We start from the raw sequence: 20953 nt of genomic DNA on the forward strand, positions 1-20953 counted from the left end.
CTCTTGCCAAGCGATGCCAGTCTCGAATCCTCTTGAATCCGCCTGAGACGGTCTCGCAGGGAGGGAGGCAGCTTGTGGTGCTGGCGTGGCGGGTCCCGGTCCTGGGTTCCCGCCGCGCCTGGAGCCAGAGGTGCGCGGGGGGTGCGGGGGGCTGCGGAGCCCGCAGGCTGGGCCCCGGGGACAGGGTGACCCTGCACCCCAGGGCGAGAGACCTGGAGACACAGTCTGCACCTTTCTGTGCAACGAGTACGTCAGGGCTTCTGCAAACGGGAGGCGACGAACCGAGGGAGCAGGAGGAAGGCAAGCGAGGGAGAAGGGCCAAGCTGAGATGCTGCGTTCCGCAGTAACTCGGCATCTGAGAGGATTGCTCCCCCCCAGACACTGCCAGCACAAAGCCCAGGAGGACTTACCCCACCTAAAATCCAGGCACCTGCCCTTCGCTTCTACAGCCCGTTGCTGTAGGTGTGTGTCTGAGCATGACAGGATCAGCAGTGAGGATTTCTTATCACGTAAAATTCAGATCCATGGAGGCAGTCTTAAAAACAAAGGCTATCTGGGGAAGAAAGCTTTCTTTAAATGCATTACTCAACATGTGGTTGATTTCCAGTGATGGAAAATGTTTACAGAAAAAAATCCTACACAGAAGCCAGGCCCCTAAGAAAGAGTCGGAAGGGGTCTGTTTAGCAGGGGGGCTGTGTGGGATCAATACAGCACATTTGTATTAGTTCTGTTTCTGAGCCAGGCAAAAGTGGCAGTGGTTCATGGACTACCATGGTTCATTGTCCTGTGAATCTGTAGTCAGGAAACTAGTCCTACTTCAGAAATGTAACTTAAAAATTATTTAGAATAGCAAAATGATAGATAGAATGCGTTGAAGCTCAATACAGTACTCTCAAAACCCTTTTAAGACATTACTGCAAGTCAGATACCCTAATTTTATCTTACTATTTCTGCAAATGATAATCAGCTTTTTTTCTGAAACTATGCATTTTCAACACCAGGCCTTCATAACACTGATTCTATTTTGAGCAAGTTTGCACAAGAACAAAGGCAACACATCTTCTGTAGCAAAGCCTGGAACATAGAACAATATGGCCCTTTTAGGTCTTGGGCATAACAAAAATGCTGGTCTTCAGAATATTCTTATGATTGATTTGCATCTTCCCCCTCAAATGAATGCTGCTGAGATGTGGAAGGTGGACAGGCACAACTCCAAATACAATGAATAAAATATGTTTCCTCAATTAAATGAAAATGAAGAGGATGTGCATTATTTACTATTACAGTAGAACCAACCTATGACGTGTTTTCATTGTTCTGAGTTAGCTGTGGTGCTCACTTTAATGGAGAAAAGTGCTTCTGGGTATACCATAAGGAGCAAGGATACTAAGATTAAATGTATTAAACTCCCCCATCATTAGATTTCTCTAATCCTAGTGTATAATTTTTACTAGCCATTTTAAACACATTGCAGACCCTAAGTTAATAGGGGAAGAGGGGGGAGGGGAGGAAGGAAAAAAAAAAGAATTAAGATTCCCTCAGGTTTAAAATTCATGTGAATCTGAATTATGAGGTATTAGAAAAGCAGTAGAGTGGAGCAAGGAGGGGTGTAAAGCAGCCAAATTATATTAAGCCTTGACATTGACTTGCAACATAACCTGAAGCAAGTCAGGCAATCTTTTCATGTTTCAGTCTGTGGCTTGTCAGTGACAATAAGGTTCCAAGAGGTTTGAACTCTAGAGAGAAAAAGAGTGAGCTGCCAGATATGTTAAAGGAATATTCTTTGTGGTTTTGCATGAGTTTGAACATCATGTAGAACAGCAGTGAACTCAATAGTTGCAGTTGCTGCTTACTAGATCATCTGACTACATCAAAGAGAGTATTCTATACGTACCATGTTTATTGGGGAAAAACAAACAACCCACCTAATATAAATCAGGTATAAATTATTGCAGTTATTCAGGCAAGGGTTTTATTATGAGCTAGTTAAAAGATTTTGCTTGATTAAGCATCTCTAATATATATTAACAGACCTAATTCCTTTCTCTAAAATTTTAAGTGCAGCTTTTGAAATGGGTGGAGTAATTGGGAACTTGTCATTTTCCTGAGGTATGGAGTCAGTTCCAATTGCTGGAATATTTTTGAAAAACGAGTCATTTTGGCAGATACGGGTTTCTGACTCTTCAAATAGGAAACTCTTTGAACTCTAAAGGCTCAGCTATTCTGGCAGAATGTCACTGCTAGAACCATACCAGAATATCAACACCTTTACTAAGCAGTGTGCATTGAGATGGCAAAAGCACAGATAAGCACATCTGCAGGTACGGCAGAGATTCTGCTGATGTAGCTAGTTCAGCAAGGGTATGGGTTTTGGGGTTTCTTAAACCTCTGTGACTTTGTCACCATGTTGGCAAGCCTTTGTAGCATAGACATGGCCTTAGTCCATACCCATACTGGTTACTGTTCTCTATGTCTCATCTGTGTATGTGAGGTATTCTGACTATGTCAAATTTCAGGGACTTCTTGTTACCAATAAAGGTCCCACTGAGACTACTTCTCCGAATATATGCTAATGGAAATTGCTGTGTCTGACCCACAATTTTTCAGAGAATAGTAGGCTAAAGAAATTGCTTCTAAAATCCAAAATACTAGTAGTAGTATGCTGGAATTCAAAGACTTAATGCTTTTGTAGTGTATATTAAAAAAAAAAAAAAAAAAAAGGTAAATGCTGAAGGACATAATTGAATAGTGTCGTATTTTTCCAAGAATACATGCTCAGATCCTGTGCATTAAAGTTATGTGTTTTGTATTAGCTTAAATACTTGATTAATTGCTTTTTGGAAGGAATTCAAAGAATGATTTACATTTCCATGTGTAATCCATCATTGTTTAGAGAGAATAAACTGCAGACTAATTCACCTAACAGATGTGGGTCCTCTAAAGCAACCATGGTAGAAAAAGTTAATTTTATAAGTATCTAAGATGGGTACAACTTGATCTTTCTGGGCTTCAGGACACCTCACACTAAGACAGAAGAGGAATAAATAGCCACATGTCTCAGATCTTGCAAGTGAGCAAGGTTGCATGTATTATCATTAACACTCAGGACCTCTAAGTAGCAACCAGGTTATAACAGGAAATAGAAAGGTCTCTTTAGTAGCAGATGGCCCATTTCATCCTGAATCAGAAGCAAAGGCACAACCCACTGCAATGCCAGCAGTACTGCAGAATGGAGATGGGAGATGGGCCAAAGCCTCAAGGTCTTATGATGAATAGAGATCACAATTGAGCTGCAGAGCGAAGGGAGTACTCAATGGCAAAAAGTTTGCTTCAGCCCTCCTGGCCGTTGCCATGCTGAAAGAAGTGTCACAGGCTGCAGCCTCAGACCACCCAACACAGAGTGCTGAGATCATAATTGCAGCAGGATGTTCTGGGAAGAGAAAGAAGACTAGATAACTTGGCTGAAATTAAGCCCAAGTATTCAGGTGTTGGCATCGTATGAGTATGCATGAGAAGCAGGGTGTGGAAATGTGAAAGGCCACCCTCACAGCAAACAAAACTGTTACTAACCTTGGTACCGAATAACTCCACAGATTCATCTTTGCAGAAGTAATTTCATAGCTTGTGTTTTTAGAGCTTGCAACAGTGTTTAGTTTTAAGCTCCCCCCATTGTTTTTTTCCTTTTACATCCTAGAAGTACTGAAACACTCCAGAAGGGTTTCTACTCTGCGGAGTTTACCCTTTCAGACATTGCAAATTCAGTTTGGTTGGAGCCATAGCATAAAGAATCTTACTCTTCAGTTATTAGGGCCTGAATTGAAGCACTTAAATGAAATCAATGCCTGCATGCAGCATTTTCTTGGTTCAGGAAGGCAGTCTGCTTACATACAGTAATTGGACTTGTGACAGGTAATTAAGTGGCTTGTAAGGCCTTTAGGATTCCTGCTTACATGCAAAGCACCACACTAATACAAGGTAAATTAGGTGGCTAAGAACATTGTCTTTCTGTTAATTGGAGAGATCCTAAAACTCTTACACTTCATTGGAGGGAGAGAAGAAAATAAAACCAAGACAAAAGACCGTGAGCAGTGGCAACACAAAAAAGGAACATTAAAAGAATAGGAGAATGTACTCTGAAACTGGGTTGCCTTGGTTACTTTAAGTCAATCATGCTTACACAGACTGTCAAGTCTTGACTGCTTCAGTATATAATTAAATAACTAACTTGTTCTTTGTGATCACAAAATTGATAAGACAGTCAAAATTAATCAGCAAGGGATAGGAGCTCTTCAGAGAACTTACATATAATTAGGAAGTTAGTTGATACTCCAGGAGATACTAAACACATACATGAACACATGATATATTTTAAACAATTAATGTTAAATTATCAGAGGCCTAACCACAGTCTATGCTGTTACTACATGGACTTGTAAACACACAGCTTGACATGTGCAGTTGCACACCCATGATAATGGGACTAAACTAGGATGTGATAAGAAATCTAACGTGCATCAACAGTCTTAGGGGTACTTGTCAAAATAGGGATTGTTTTACAAAGCAGTCTTGTAAAATTTTTTAAATAGTGGGATACAAAAATGCCTCCATTCCTTTCCTGCATGTTTTGTAGACAGCAGCCTGATCATTGGGCGAGGGAGAGAAGCAGAGGAAGAGCCAGAACAGCAACAGAAAAGTGTGCTTTGTCATACCAACAGCATAAAGCCAGGCAAAGGAAGAAACGTAGGTAAAATGGAAGAGGTGCAACAGGAACCTGCTTTTTCCTTTTCTACACAGAAATCTTTTTTGCTTATAAAAAATAACCCTTTCAAAACACTGAGGGTAGAGAAAGAAGAGAGAAGACCCGGGCCAAGGTAATTTAGGCAGTTTGCTCTTACACACAGTAACAGAGAACTCCTTTGTAGCATATCCATGGTTTTAACACAGACATTAAGATATAGACAGAAATGTTTTATGATGAGTGTACTGGAGCCAGCCAAGACTTCAGACCAACTTATCAGCCAAAGTGGCACAAAAAGCAGAAGTCACACAGGCATTTTTGTCTTTCTGCTATTCCAGGTATAACACTTGTCCGTTTTGACAAACAAGCAAACAAACAAACAATCAATTTGTCAAAATTCTAATACTTAGATATACAAGATTATATCTTTTACTGGGATAAAAAGTTATTTATTTTCTCTACATTTAAAAGAGCATTGCTTCCCAAGGAGCCTGGACCAGATCTAGGGGCAAAACAAGAAAAAAAGGCCACCAAAGACTGATTTGAACACTGGATCGTTTTCCTCACACAGGGCTTTACTGAGAGGTCTCCTGGTTTAATCCAACTTGACATCAGTTTGACAAGCCTCTGCTTACATTCCTCTCATACAGCTAATGGGAAACAAACCACAAACCATACAAGGTAATGTTTGTGTCTGTCTACCAACACACTCTTTCTTCTAACCAATACTCCTTTGCTTTGCATTCTCCACCCAAAATCTTTTATGGTAGTAACCCAAATAGCTTCAGGGACACCACTCAGCCAGTACTGGGCTGCTTCTGACCTCTGCCTGGGAATGAGCAACCCCTGAGGCTCCAAGCCAGTGGGTTTTCATTGTCTGGAGCAGAATGGGGTGCAGCAGGAATTTGGGTCTAATGCCGAAGGTGGCAAAAAGACTGCTAGCTCAACACAGCTTAGAGTTCATACACACATTTGAATGGTGATGTTGGACAACTAGCCATTTCAGGCTCAAGCTCACTGTGGTAATTTTTTTTTTTCAGACATGAAATAACCATAAGATGCCTTTATAATTTGAGGTGATGTTTGGGAATGCATATGCATTTCTTATCCTTTGATATATATTTGTATATATATTATACAGAACTCTTAGAGGACATGGTACTTTTGATCTATAAAATGTTCGTGACTGGCTCTCTGATAGTGCCAGCTGGCAATCTAGTTTTTTGTATATTTTATTTGATCCTCAGCAGCGATTTATCAAAAGACTAAAGCACCTGTCCTGGCTGCTGTGAGACTGATTTTCCAAGCAGTGTAGGCATGTTAGATACAACTAAAATGCCACATTGCTGCCTGTATTCTGTTTTAGACAAATGTGCTTTGTTTGTACAGAGAGGAAAAGCAAAATCTGACCTGTAGTATCTCAGATAATGAGCCTGAGTGAGACTTGGCTTAATTTTTGAGATGCAAAGTGGATTTGGAAGGACTGGTACTTAGGATTAAAAAAAAAGCCAACACAAACTAACAAGTTGCCTATTTTTCTTCTAAATTAAAAGAGTGCTAGGAAGTAAAACAAACTATGGAACTTCCTACTATCTCTTGCTCATGTTTGTCAAAATAATATAATATTATACAGAGTGCCATCATTCCCATGTTCAAACTTGCCATTTTTACATGCCTGATAAGTCATCATGCATTCATTTTTTTCCCCTTATGCTACTATATTGCTTTTCCCTGTGAGCCCATTACAGCTTGTTTCTTCTTGAGATAGAGCAACATGGTCTTCTGTTGTAAGTCACATACAATGATAACAGGAGTAGTACCTGTGTTTTGTCTTCCAGTTTGACTGCTATTTGGGATGAGTATGTCAGGGAATTTTTGTATACAGGCAGGTTTTGTTTTTTCCCTTGATAATAGATAAATGGTGCTTTGAGACAGCTGTCAAACCGGGGCGAAAAGCCGTGATATTTTCCCAAGGCCTGTCTATAAAAAGAGTTCTGTTTTTTGGTCTTCAGCATGCCTTGTTCTACCTGGTTTTGGCTTCACTTCTCTTGGAGAAGAAACAACAGATGGTAGTATTACCACATACCTTTTGCACTCCCAAAAAAGTTATCACTAACAGTAAACAGGGCAGATCTGTGGCTCCTCCCTCTTATTGTTTTTGTGCACAAGAGACAGTTAACCATGTCAACATTTAAATGATTGTCAGTAGATGTGGGTTAACACCTTTCCTGGCTCTTAGTTGACCTTATTTTCAATGAAGGACAGTGTACTTCTCCACCAAGAAAGCAACTGGATATAGGATTACATGGGAGTTGTTTTTATAGGTAGTCAGCATCAACTCCAGGAAAAGATAATTTATTAGCCCTGATAATCCACTTCAAATCAAAGCTTTAAGTAAAATTCTAGTAGAGATGAGATAGAGACAACCTCCTTTTTTTTCATTAACATGCAAAGATTGTATTTGGCACTGTAAGTAGACCAGTCTTGTTATTTATTTATAATAAAAGCTCTGATGCTATATCACACAGACAGGATCTTCACAGAATCAAGCTGTACCATTTCTGTTCTGACTTGTTTTAAGCTGTGGCTTTGCAGTGTTGGTTTGACCACACAGGGTGCAGTGTGGAATGATAAGTAATCAGGTGAATAGCTGAATATAGGCCAAGAAAATGCTGAAGGTTGTCATAATATAAGCCAAAAATGTGAATCACTAAATATAGGCAAAGATGTCAATGTTTAGATTGAGAGCAGCTGAAGAGAGTTGTCATGCTATTGCTCAGTGGAGCCTTCACATCAGGATAATAACATTAATTCCAGTCTTTTTTTTTTCCCCCAAATAAATACCTTGTCAATTGATGGTGAATCAAAGTATAAATGTAAGGTTATTATATGTACAAGTGATTTTCTCTTGTAGTTTTATCTGCAGTAATAGCAAAAAGATACTTGCACTTTATTCATACCTGACAGGGATACATGTGTGTATACTTATGCGCACACATATATATAAATATAGATACAAACACCACATAGTCATTAATATATAAGTATACAGATTAAAAGATAGGTTCAATATAAACATAATGATTATGTAATTGAGAGATTCCTCAGATGTCCAGGTGTGTGCAGTCAAACACACTGGGTTTGTAGTCAATGGGGTCCTTCCACAGACAAAATCAGACTGAAAAGGCCGAAAAGTAAGAAGTCTTCCAAAGAAATTTGTATATGTCATCAAGGAAAATTTTAAGGGAAATTAAAAAGAAATACAACCAACCAACCTGCCAGACTCTGTAGTCAAATAAAGACAAACAAGACCTATACTGGAAATATACTTTAAAATACTGATGAAATGAGTTGACTGTTAGCATGCTACGTTAGACCAGCCTGACTTTAGACAGGCTTAAAACATAACTTTTAAAACAGACACCATTTTAGGCTTTTACGTAGTGGAGTAAAATGTGAAGAGTATGCCCATATTATTTTTGAAGATTTCCAGTGCTTTGCTTTAAAGAAAGGTTTAATATTCTTACAAAAGTTTGCACATTTCAGAAGCTCTCCTTATACCTTCATCTCATTCCTGCAAAGATACCTGTAGCCTTGCAAAAAGTTAAGATTCTTTTTAAGAGATTATTGATTTTTCAAACAGAATAGGTGTGCATTTTCAGTATAAGCAAAGAGATCCTCTCTGAATTTTGACAGTGTTTATATGCACACTGTCTGATGTCATCCTCTTTCGGAGGTTGCTTTTGTATTTATTGTAAATACGAAACACCCGTCAACTCTAGACAAAACTTTCTTATGAGTATGGTTTCTCACTGTAAAATCTTCTGCTTCACTTTTAGGTTCAACACAAACCTCATTATATTTATAGGGTAAAGTCTGAAGGTTCCACCTTGTCTGACAGCCAGCATGACTCAGCCCAAGAGCTCTGCATGGCTTTCCACAGTCCTAGTAGTTAATAACTTCTGGCACTTAGATTTTAAAAATAAAAATACTGTTATTCTTTTTATTCAGAAGGATTATTGCTTCTAATTTGTAAATCAACCCCCTTCTTTTCATGCTACTTTACTTTTTGATTGTAACCTTTAGGCATTCTCTCCTGAGTACGGGGGCACTGCAGCAGCGTTGTTTGGCTTCATTGCTCATGTTGCACAGTATTGCACAGTATTGGAATCTACTGTTATGCTTTGGTATCTCTGACATACTAGCACTTTTAGCAGGCTGTTCATTAGGAATTAATACAGTTACACAAATAATCCAGGTATGCCTAACCTTTCTAGTCTACAAGCTGAACAGCAATCAGTGTCTCGTGGCAGAGTGCCACAGAGTAGGGACCCAGAGAGCCTCAAACTGCTTGGTTTCCTCAGCTGGGGATGTGGGTTCCCCTACTGCCCCTACTTCTGCACACCCCAGTGCTGGCAGCTATCTGGTGTGGGAGCTGAGCTGGAGCTGTTCACAAGGATCATGTTAATCAAGAGATCACTTCCCCACCCCCAACCTCACTGTGTGTCAGCAGAATAAAACACAACCTTAAGTGAGGACCTTTTTAAATTTGTTATATTAAATGATGGGGGATTTAAACATAGATTTGTCTTTGCTTATATAACCATTTCTCAGTCAGTAATGTATATATAGCACTGTATTCCCTGAGACATCGGCCAGTATACAAAAATGTCCATGCCTACACTTCCTCATATGTAAGAAAGCAGATAATCACATTGCAGGGAAATAAAGTAATGTGTGAGTTGTTAAAAAGTTAACCTAATTTTTATTTCATTTTAAATCTGAAGCACAGTAGCAGTAATGCACAAGCAGGCCCCTTTTCTTTTCAAAGGTTAATTAGTGCTTGATTTAAAAAGCTTGGGAAACACTGATTCACATCAGGTAATTTGGTAAGAAAAAAATTAACTGATGTGAAATCATATCAGAAGAACAAACAGAAGACATTCTTGACAAACAGAAGACTGTCTTGACTTCAGTAAAGTGGCTGAGTCTTACTATAAAGCATAAAAGACAAGCAAATTTCAGAATGTACCTTTTAAAAAACACATTACACATTTAAAGTCTGGCTTTCAGTTGAGTGTTAATTGGGTCTGTATTTTTGTCTCTGTAAATGGCTGGTGCAAATCATTGTAGGCGTAAGTTTTTACCAATTACATTTATAAATATTTAGGTCATCTCAATATCTGATATCAGATATATACACATAAATAGACTGTCCAAAGCCATGCTAACAGTGGTTTGACTCTGCTATTTGCAAGGAAGAAACCAGGCTGAGTACTGATCATCTTCCCCTGCTGACACAGAAACAAGTTACCGTGTGTCAGCTGCTTTGCTGCAAATGCTTCATGCCCAAAGGGCAATACTTGAAAAAGACAAGTTTTACCACAAGAGCTGAAATCAGATAAAGCCACAAGGTGAACAGAACTGTAATATGAAGTAAAGCACCGGTGTTATTCAGAGGGATCTAACACTGTTTCTGTTTCTCTCCTTAATGATGTTTTCAGAATGGCAGAGACTCATGGTTTGATGGAGAGACTGGAGAAAGCAGTGACTCGGCTTGAATCATTATTTTCAGATTCACACAGATCTGGTGGAATGGAGTGTGATGCCATCAATGGAGTCAATGGAAGTAAGTCTGTTTCTGTGAAGTACCAGCTCTCTGTTATTAAAAAATTCCAAGTAGTGCATGTGTTTGTCTTCTAAGAGGGTGTGCAATCTCACTCCCGATGAATTCTCTACCAAAATAATGTAATATTTTAAAAAATCCTTTTGAAATGTCATGTGACAAGCTGAGGTGTACACATACTTCTAAATTAATACAGATTAGAAAATACAATATTTTACTAGTCTCTTAAATACACTGTTTGTGTTTCAAGCTTTTTGGCTTTTTCATTTTAGCATTTGTATTGTTGTAGGTAGATGAAAATGTATGCTCAAGCCAAATTAGCAAAAGAAATGAGACTTCCCCAAAATTTACAACATTAATATTATTAAAGAAGTCAGAAATATAAACACTGAGTCTATTTGCCACCTCTCTGAATCTCACAGTGCAGACCTACTTCATTTAATTGTTTAATATCCTTAATCAAATACGAGTTAGTTCATAAGCATTTACTAACTAAGGGCTGCCACACACCCCCGGCCACCTTCTGTTCTCTCTAGGGCTCTTGCTTCTCAAGTGGATCTCCAAAGCACTACATTGGAGAATACACCAAAAAAAGTCTGTTTTCATTTAATCACATCATATCACATAGGACTACAAGGTTGATTAAGGGACTGGAATATCTGTCATATGAGGAAAGGCTGAGACACCTGGGTCTGGAGAAGAAAATACTAAGAGGTGACTTCATTAATGTCTATAAATGTCTGAAGGGTGGATGTCAAGAATGGGCCAGTCTCTTTTTAGTGGTACCCTGTGATAGGACGAGGGCAAACGGCACCAAGTGACAACACAGAAGTTCCACCTCAACATGAGGAAAAACTTATTTACTGTTAGAATGATGGAGCACTGGAACAGGCTGCCCAGAGAGGTTGTGGAGTCTCCTTCTCTGGAGACTTTCAGGACCCATCTGGATGTGTTCCTGTGTGATCTGCCCTAGGTGTTCCTGCTGCTGCAGGAGAGTTGGACTCAATGATCTTCAGAGGTCCCTTCCAACCCCTATGATTCTATGATTCCATGATTCTATGATTCTATCACCAAATTGTTTTTTTTTTACTCCTTAATTTTGTTGTTGTTCTTGAAATTTACAGGGTAAATATTAACCTTATAAATATGACAGTCCTAATGCTGATTGAATAGAGGTGCCCTTTCCTTTTTCCAGAGCATAATTGTTTCACACAGAACCCTGATATATATCCCTTTATTAGCTCCATGCCCTTTGCTTTCTGTATTCCTTGGTCTTTTCCTGCATTCTCCAGAGAAAAGCACATCCCAGAATGGACGTGTTGCTGGACAGAAGCTGCAGAACAAGCAGAAAGTTGCAGGCAGCTTCCTTACTGACACAGAAGCAGGTCAGTGTATGTCAGCTGCTTTATTGTCCCTGTATGCCAGCCCTTACCCAGCAACACACGCGAGGGACCTTCCCCACAGTCACGTATGCCATGGGCCTGCACAGTGGCAGCTGCTGTGGAGCAGCTGACTGAAAGCAGCATGTTTCTATGGCAGGAGGGCAGCATCTTCCAGCAGGCTTCCACAGCAGATGAGTTACCCAGCCACAGGAAGCTTCAGTAATAAAAAACGTACGGTCCAGAGAAAACCTGAACAGCTAGGAGACTGTGGCAAAGTCATGGAGGAACACAATCCATGCACAAACTGACAATTAAATCAATCACTGCTAGGAAGTCTTTTTTTTTTTTTTTTCTTTAATACAGGCTTCGATCCTACAGTGAATCCATTTAGATGAATCTCTGTATGAATCCAAAGTTCAGTATTGCAGAACCAGGGCTGCTTTCAGAACAGGAGATGACCTCACTACGTGGGGTACTTCCATGAATACTGTTATATCCTTGCTCCGTCTTGTGAAAAGATTCACCCTCCAGTGTAGCAGAGCCTTAAAACTGCTGCAGATTCCTAGAAGAAATCAACTGATGAACCTTGTTGGAATTAAATTAACATACTCACTAGGAGACTGCAGTGAGGAGCTGAGATGAGCTGCACCATGGGGCACTTGCCAGCCTGCATCTCATGTCCAGGCTGAGCTGTCTTGCATGGGGACTCAGGAACTGACTTATGCTGGTGTAGCTAGGAAAGACTGTTCTTCAGTTCGGGTGACTAATACACACATGGTGCCACAACCATGATTCTGTGTGCCTGTGTTACTGCCCTCGTACAGAGGTTCACATAATCTCCTCAGCAACTGCAGAGGAGTCTCACAGAACAGGTCTCTTTTTCTCCTTTAAAACTGACACTCAGCCACAGTGTGACCTTTTTTAAATCTCTATTGGAAATAAATGGAGTTATATTGCTTTTTTCCACCATGACGCCCTCTCCTAAAAAAATTCCACAATTATTATTATAAATATAACCTTGACTTTTCATTTAATACTTTTTCAGAAACAGCAAAATTATCAGTACAATAGTGGAACTGTACCTTTTACTGTTTTCCTAAATGGCATCACAATGGCAGGATTGCAAATAAATAATTCAATTGCTCTGCACAGCCCACAGCAAATTCTAGTAAATGCTCCTGGGAGTTAGCTGATTGAATAGTAAAAAATAGCATGGTTGCTTTCTAGTTTTGCACAGAACAATTGCCATTTGGTGAACTGCTATTTAAAACTGTGCTGTAAAGGAGAAGGTTACAATTATTCCCTTGGAGACCTGCACAGATTTTGTCAAAGAACATAAATGGGCTTTGGAAAGCATCACCACAACTCCAACCTTTTGTACACTAGGTCATTTGAGGGGTTTACACACAAACACTTAATATGGAAGAAAGCCTAGAAATTCCTCAAAATTAAAGGTGAGTGACATCAAGAGAACAAAAGGTGCCTTGAAATCCAGCCTAGCTGACTAACTACTCTTTTTTTTTTTTTTTTTTTTTTCCACACAAACCATTGCAAACTCCAGTTGCCAGAGCCTTTCTTTTTTTTCTGTCAAGGATCCAGATGACTCTTGTGGAATAAAAAGGGCTTTCAAGGTTATGAATTTGGACACAATTGCCATATAGTGCCAAAAGGTGAAAGCCGACTCTCTAGGGAAAGCCTGGTACCTCTTCAGAGCAACCTTCAGTCTTCATTAATGAGGGAGAGAGGCTGGGAATAATTTTAACCTTGGTCTCTCAGATCCTACAGATGCCATAAATTCACATGTGTGTTGCTCGTGCTGGACCTGGCAAAGGTTCTTAGGCATAGACAAAACATGAGGATATGTCAGGGAGTAAAGGGAGGGCTGGGAAGCATCCAAGATTACTTTTGCTGTCTTAAAAGGTACCACATAAAATAATTTAGAAGCCAGATGCATAAGAAACTGAGTCTCATCTGCATTTTCTGATTGTTCATTTTTGTCAGGAAGCTGCTCTCTATACCCTGTAGAAAATAGCATTTTGTTAAAGTGCATTTAACACTGTTAGAATGTAGAGGAATGTATAGAATGTATAGTCAATGGGATGTGTTATCTGGAAGATTCATTTGAGCTTGCTTTATCCAGTGAGAATTTCACACTGTCAGACAACAAAATAAGGAGATTACAAAGCCAGATCTCAATGCATAAATCCACTGCCAACCCATTCTAAAGACTGTCTTACTGGAAATTGAATTCTGTGCTATTAAAAGGCACCAAACAATACAAAGATCTTCAGGAATGGGTGGGTGGTATAAAAATAATTATTCAGTACAGTGCAGACTCTTCTTAGAGGATGATATTTGATTTATGTTCAACTGTTGAATTTTGTTAAGACAATCATGCTTACCAGGCCACTAGGCCTTTGAAGGGCTGAGAAATGTTATCTGTGGCACCTGTTATTTTAAGACAAAAGAGGCTTCTCACTACACTATACAGAGTAAATTGTCTTCATGTTCCTAGCAACGTTCTTCCAAGAGCAGGGTTTTTTCTTTCTAGCTAGGAAAAAAACATTGTACATGTTTTTTTCACTAATTTCACAAATTAGTGAGTTACAGCAATTTTCTCTCTTTCTATGGTGTTTCCCTCCATCTTCTACAAAGGAATGTCCTCTGCATTGTGTACTTTGTGAACACATTATAATGGAATGCTCTTCTTCTACAGGCATAGCACCATATGTTGAAGCCTTTGATAGGCTGCTGAATGGAAGTGTTGCTGAGTTTCTCAGGTACAGCAGGATTCTTGAAGGAGATGTGAAGACACACGTGAGTATTTACTTAAATTTTTTCCCCATGATATAAGTGTACAAGTCTTGGAATGTGTGTGATCAGCCTTGATTGCTGAGTAGAGGAAAATCTTAATACCAGTACTCTGAATTATTAGCTCTTGTAGTAGTAATAACCTGGCATAAGACACTGAGGATGATTGGTTCAGGAAGCGTAAAAGGCTGTATGGATTTGTAAGAAGAGACTGCTCCCCTTCTACAGCACCAAAGGTTGAAAACCGTACTACACCAAATACATAAATATCCTGAGTCACAAGCAATTTGAATTGTCCTTTTGGGTGCTAAGCACTTTGCAGGACAGGAACACAATTAAGAACATGAGTCAAGAAATGAGTAGCAAACAATAGGTAGGTCCAAGCAGTAATAACTTCTTGTGGTTGCCTTCTAGGCACATGTATCAGCATTCCAGTTAGTGCAGGGGTTTTGTTCTTTTGATTGTTTGATTACTCACATCTCTTTCATTTGGAACAATATAGCAAACTAAAAAATTATTACATCAGACATTTAAATGATCTTTTTTTACCATATACATCACAGCAAGGAAGTACCATGCTATGATTTTCATTATTAAATTACTTTGTAACCTTATAGTATCTTGTGATCAGAGCTAGTTTGTTTCATGTTATTTCTGAAGCCTGTCTATTCTAAAACTACTGGTGATAGAATGACAAAGGATGGATTAATCTTACCTACAGTGTAGCAATACAGTTTTTCCAAAACCCTTATACAAAAGAGCCAGGGTCAGTTTGAGCTGGATCTGAAGGACTGTGAAGCTTTTGACTTTTTCTAATAGATCCACACCATCCAGCCTTCCTCCATATGTACATTTCCCAGTTCATTGCTGCTTCTGCTCTACATAACAACCACTGTAGCCAGAAAAACATGCAGTCCTACAAGCTACTGGGACTTCTGCTGCAAGGCCAGCATAAATATTTTGCAAGACAGCCAAAGTAACCAGTGTACTCACAGAGCAAGAGCCCTGGGATTGTTCTGTGAAATGTGTTTTCTCTGTGTTGTTATATGTTCGTGTTGGTAGGGTAGAGTTTCTGACCTAGTTAGGCCTAGAAAACTGGAGAGAGTAAGGAGATCAGGCATTTCTAGAGGGTCTTTGTGTTTCTGAAGAAATGCTGTGCTGCTGTGCTTCCTTTTTATTTTAAAAAGCGTTTTCACCTTAACAGTTATAAGCTACAATGTGTGTACTTCATTCTTAAAAGCAATTAGGGAAAAATTAATAAACTCGGGGGGGGGGGGGGGGGGATTATCAACCTAACTGAGTGAGAATTGCTCCCTGGAAAGGATTTGTTCTAGCTTTGTTTGTTACATTCATTAGACACCATTATTTTGCAGTTGGTTTCTCAACAGTTTAGATCTGAGAGACAGAGAAATAGCCTTAGTGCCCACAGGGAGGGAGGGGAAAAAATTGCATTTAACATTCTAAATTACTAAAACCTTGTAAACATATACAATCTGTAAATGTTTAAATCCATAATTGTATTAATTTATGCACTTGTAGCTATTTGATGCTCATAATTGAGTCCATATAAAAGATTATTAATAATTTCTCTGCCAGTTCAATGGATAGTCCCTAGCATATTGTTGTTGATAGTGTAATGCAAGCTGTGATGAGGATTATTTGTTAGGACCATGAGATTAGACATAAATATCTTTCCCTTACATAAAGAAACCAGTTATTCTGATTGCAGCCTACTAAATATTCTGAAATCTTAGATTTCTGAATTTACAACATGAAGCAGACTGTGGCTGCCTTATGCTCATGCTTATCACTGAAGCAACATCTGTGCTTTACCTTAACAAGTGGAACAACGAGTATTTTTCTTCTGGATGTCTTATAGACCATGTGTCCTCAGCATTATACTTGCAGCTGCTGTCTCTTTTACATAATGAGCTCAAGGGAAGGTTGTATTTTATTTCAAAAAACACCTGTTGCCTAGAAAAACCTCACATACCTGACTGACCAGGATGGTAATATGAGAAAAAGAGAGACTTCATATTATGCTAAAGAAATGAGGGATTTAACATTATGTGTTTTATGCTGATTGCCATAAAAATCGTGTGGTTTGTGTTTCTGGCAAAAGGAAGAATACAGCTATAACTACTATCTGTTGAGAAGCCCCATTCCTATTTTTTCAGCATCCTGTACTCTAAATAGTCTGTTGAAAGAGAGCAAAATATAAAAGAGAGTAGCTAGCTCCTGGTTCTGTGCTCTGCTCACAGCAGCACCGTGGATTTTACAAAGATTAGTTTATCAAACAAGAGTTCTGCTTAGACTCAATCTCGAAAGCAGCATATTTCTCATTCAAAGTACAGTACATGCAGTGGTGAATCTCTGAGGTCAACTGCATTAATGAAACCACTTTTTAAAAGACAGAGAGAATGGCAAGGCTTTTTAGTTTGTCTGTTTAATATAAATTATCCTAAATGACTAAGAAGAGATCCTTTTCCTGTCCTGTCACTGTCCTATGGAATAAAAATCTGAGGATTATATGGATATTTCTATGAAATACAAAGTTCCCGACAGGCATAAATTTTATGTAACCGCTTTCTGCTGTCCCTGTCATAATTATTGAGCATGTGAAATCAGAGAAAGAGTGAGTATGGCCAGGACTGCTGCCAACCAGCTGTCTTTAGCCTGACATACCAGTGTCTTGGAGGCTGTCACAAACTATTACAGGTTATAACAGCCCTGAAACTGACTCACCGTGTGCCAACACAACCATTCTTCTGTCAGAATAAGGGAAAGTCAAAAGCAGTATAAAATAGACCGTGGTTCTACAGCACAGGCAGTTCTCTTATGCCCAGCAGATAGGATAGCACTGGCTGACTGCTGGATCATAGAGACATGAGTCCCATCACTTTGCCCAGGTGCATCCACAGCCACGGAAGACATGCTGAGGATGACCAAGAGTTGCCTGTGGATTTAAGGTTGTGTCCCAGTGATGAAGCTGGTCCAGTAAGTTTGATGTGCTCTTTGCCCTGTCAAAGCAAAGCAAGCAAGAGTTTAGAAGGCCAAGAAGCAGGTTTTTGTGATGTGTTTATTATGAGCTTCTTCACGTTGTTTTTGTTTATGTGATAACTCAAATGGTGGAATACTTCAGCTTCAGTTTGGATAATGTGCCAGATGGGACATAATGATAAGAAGAGAATGTACTAGTTCTTCAAAAGAAGGACAGATAACATAAAATTTCCATATTTTATGTAGTACAGAGCAGAGCAGAATTACAGCCTTCCCGTCAAATACGTAAACTAATACTTGCCTTTTTTAATTGTTTATTTGTAAAAATCTTTTAACCTCCTAACCCCACCCGTTGAAAGAACAGATTGTCTGAGTGATTCAGTTATGTTCCCTCCTCTCTCATCCAAGCTATTTAGCTTGGAAAGGAAAGTTGTAGAAGTACAGATATCTTTTCCCTTCTCTCTTCCATCAACTTAGATGTTGCTGAAAGGCAGAGCCCAGACAGAAAACCAACTAGATTGTGGGTTTGTTGCATTCAGAAAAAAAAAAAAACACTGTAGGTTAGCTTGCTATTTATTGAGAGAGAGTTTACATACAGTTCATTACAGGTGTAACTACTGGCACAAGATAGCACAAAGCAGCAATTCACATCACACATCACGTTATCAAATCTGCAGAGGTTCTCTGTGTGCATGCACTGATTTGTTATCATTGTGAGCAGGGGAATTCACCCCATAAGCATTGTTTGTATGCACATACCCCCAGTTTCTTTTCCTTATCTGTTACATGAAAAAAATAGCATTCTCCTCTCCTCCTTCCAGACATAATCCATGTAAATACAGACAGACAGCTGAAAGCAGGAGTTATCTTTTAGGAGGTATATATGCACTTTACAAAGTGCAGCTCCACTTTGGCCTGTCGGTGCAGTTAAAAAATCCTGCCTTCCTCATTTTTTCCAAAGAGTGGTTATTACATATGAAATAGCTGTATCTTTGTCTTTTCTTGTCAGAGATATTGAAGTCAATAGCATTCATGGCCCTGAACTCTGAACAGGACGTGCTTCTGTCTGTGCTACACCAAAAAACACTTCTGCACTTTACCTTACCTAATCTAAACACAGACTATCAAACCCATTATTTGACTGATTCCTCATTAACAAGGCAATTTGCTTACAGGGCAACAGAATGCACAAGTGTACTCTCGTGTCCATCTTTTGTGCCCAGAGGCTGTGTGGTTTTAGGCATTGTGTTGAAAGTTGAATTAGAGCTCAGAGAGGAGGATGATGTCAACATGCCCAAAGAGAAGCTTGCTGTCAGGCTGCCTTTGCATTCTGTGATAGGTATTTTGTGCTACATGAAATAAACACCAAACTAAGTATCTATCACAGGACTGGAAAAAACAGAATACATAAAAAAGAATAAAAATACAAACATTTTTAATAGCATACAAAATGCACTCACAGAATCATAGAATCATTAAGGTTGGAAGGGACCTTAAAGATCATCAAGTTCCAACCCCCCTGCCATGAGCAGGGAACACTGCCACTAGATCAGGTTGCAGAAAACCTCGTCCAACCTGGCCTTAAAAACCTCCAGGGATGAGGCATCAACAACCTCCCTGGGCAACCCATTCCAGTTCCTCACCACCCCTATAGTGAATAATTTCTTCCCAATATCTAACCTAAATCTCCCCTCTCTCAGTTTAAAGCCATTACCCCATGTCCTATCACTATCTTCTCTGATGAAAAGCCCCTCCCCAGCTTTCCTGTAGCCCCTTTCAAGTACTGGAAGGCTGCTATAAGGTCTCCCCAGAGCCTTCTCTTCTCCAGGCTAAACAGCCCCAATTCTCTTAGCCTGTCTTTATAGCAGAGGTCCTCCAGGCCAGCTGAAAGAAAGAGACTAAGTGTAGAAAGCAGTACTGCTATCCACCAAAAGTAAAAAAATACAAAACAAATAATCATCAACCAAAAAAGCAACCTTGGATTGACTTTATAGTGCTAATTCAGCTATATTTCTTCCCCTGCATGTATACTACGAGATACTTCGTAACATAAGCAATAAAGTTTGCTTTAATATGACAAGAAGGATGGAAACGAAATACATACAATGTACCCAACTGGATAATTAATTAAAAAGTATAAATTTTTGGAGCTTTACGGCTTTTGATTGCTCTGTTCCAAAAAAGACCTCTTCACTTGTGGCCTAGGGATTAGATCTGGCTTTCAAAACAAGCAGGATTTGTGGAGTCAGGTGCAGGGGGGTGGAGATGTGGTTGGACCTGTCTGACTGTAAGACACCTGGTTGGCTCCTGAGCATGAAGAACCTGCCCATTGCAAGTCCAGAACTACACCCCCCGAAAGAGAGGGAGCTTTTCCATTACTTTTGATGGGAGCTGGATCAGACTGTTACTTTCTTGGTACTGACATTGCAGTAAATACCACTTGCTTTTCTTCTTAATTAAAAAGGCAAGGAAGAGACAAAAGTCAAACAGACTCTATTGAAAAACACGTGCCATGGTGGCCAGTACTGGGCATTCAGTTGTGTTGTTCTGGCACGAGAAACATCCACCTGTATATTTAGGGTGGTGGGGGTGGGAACATGTAATGAGAACATTCCATATGGCATTCCCTCAGCCAGAAGCTTAAGAATTCAGAAGCAAGCAGTCAAGGCTGTCAACAGTTCTTCATAACCTGTTTGTATAGGGCTTCTTTGAATATGGAGTAGTTCCTGAGCAAACCCATAAGCAGCTATGTTGATTTCAAAGTAACCAAGTTGATCAGGGACTGTTTTTAGGTTAAGGGTCTAAAACTGTTTTCTCATAAAAGCAGGGATTATATCTTTATGTGGTTACCCAGTACAATGGAATTTTCTGATCTCCAGAGGATGCCAGGAAAAAGGTATAAGAATTATTTGAATGGGAAATCTTATATGCAGTGGGAAACCAAAGAAAACTCCCATCATGTTTGTCCAAGAAAATGTTAAAAGATAACTTGCTGATATGAAAAAAAATCCAGTCGTTGAAGGGGTCTTTAATTGAGTATATGAATTCAGAATAACATCCATTGTTCAGACTAGATTTAAGGTCCATTGGAGAATTTAAGGCATACATTATATTTTCAGCCATTCGAAGTCTAAATCAGAACTGATCGTATGCTCTAACCCCTGATAATTTTGCTATCCTCTAAAAAACCCTTTAAGAGCAAATTCGAGGCTCCTGACAGGAAACCTGCTTTTCTTGGTGGCCTTCCAGAAATAGTAGTGTATAGACCTAGAGGCATAATTGTCCCACAGGTTGAAAACCACTGTGTCAGCTTAAGCAAAACTCATAAGGTGATAAAATTACAGGGCTAAATCAGCTAGCTCAATGAGCTTTGGTGTGTGGACCAGGTGCACTCAG

General features: G+C 39.4%; 1 protein-coding gene across 4 annotated transcripts in view; it reads left to right on the forward strand.

The window, feature by feature from the left end:
* Positions 1-20953, forward strand: part of CAP2 (cyclase associated actin cytoskeleton regulatory protein 2) — a 70443-nt gene that overhangs the window by 882 nt on the left and 48608 nt on the right. For 2 of the 4 annotated variants that reach the window (XM_051611492.1, XM_051611493.1), the window contains exons 2-4: positions 5310-5419; positions 10243-10367; positions 14463-14563. In XM_051611492.1, coding sequence (XP_051467452.1) covers positions 10244-10367; positions 14463-14563 — 225 coding nt within the window. In that variant the 5' untranslated portion in view covers positions 5310-5419; position 10243. The remainder of the gene's footprint in view (positions 1-5309; positions 5420-10242; positions 10368-14462; positions 14564-20953) is intronic. The other 2 variants (XM_051611495.1, XM_051611494.1) reach the window with 1 other exon arrangement.

The sequence above is a fragment of the Apus apus genome, chromosome 2 (assembly GCF_020740795.1).
Source record: "Apus apus isolate bApuApu2 chromosome 2, bApuApu2.pri.cur, whole genome shotgun sequence".
Classification (NCBI taxonomy): domain Eukaryota; kingdom Metazoa; phylum Chordata; class Aves; order Apodiformes; family Apodidae; genus Apus; species Apus apus.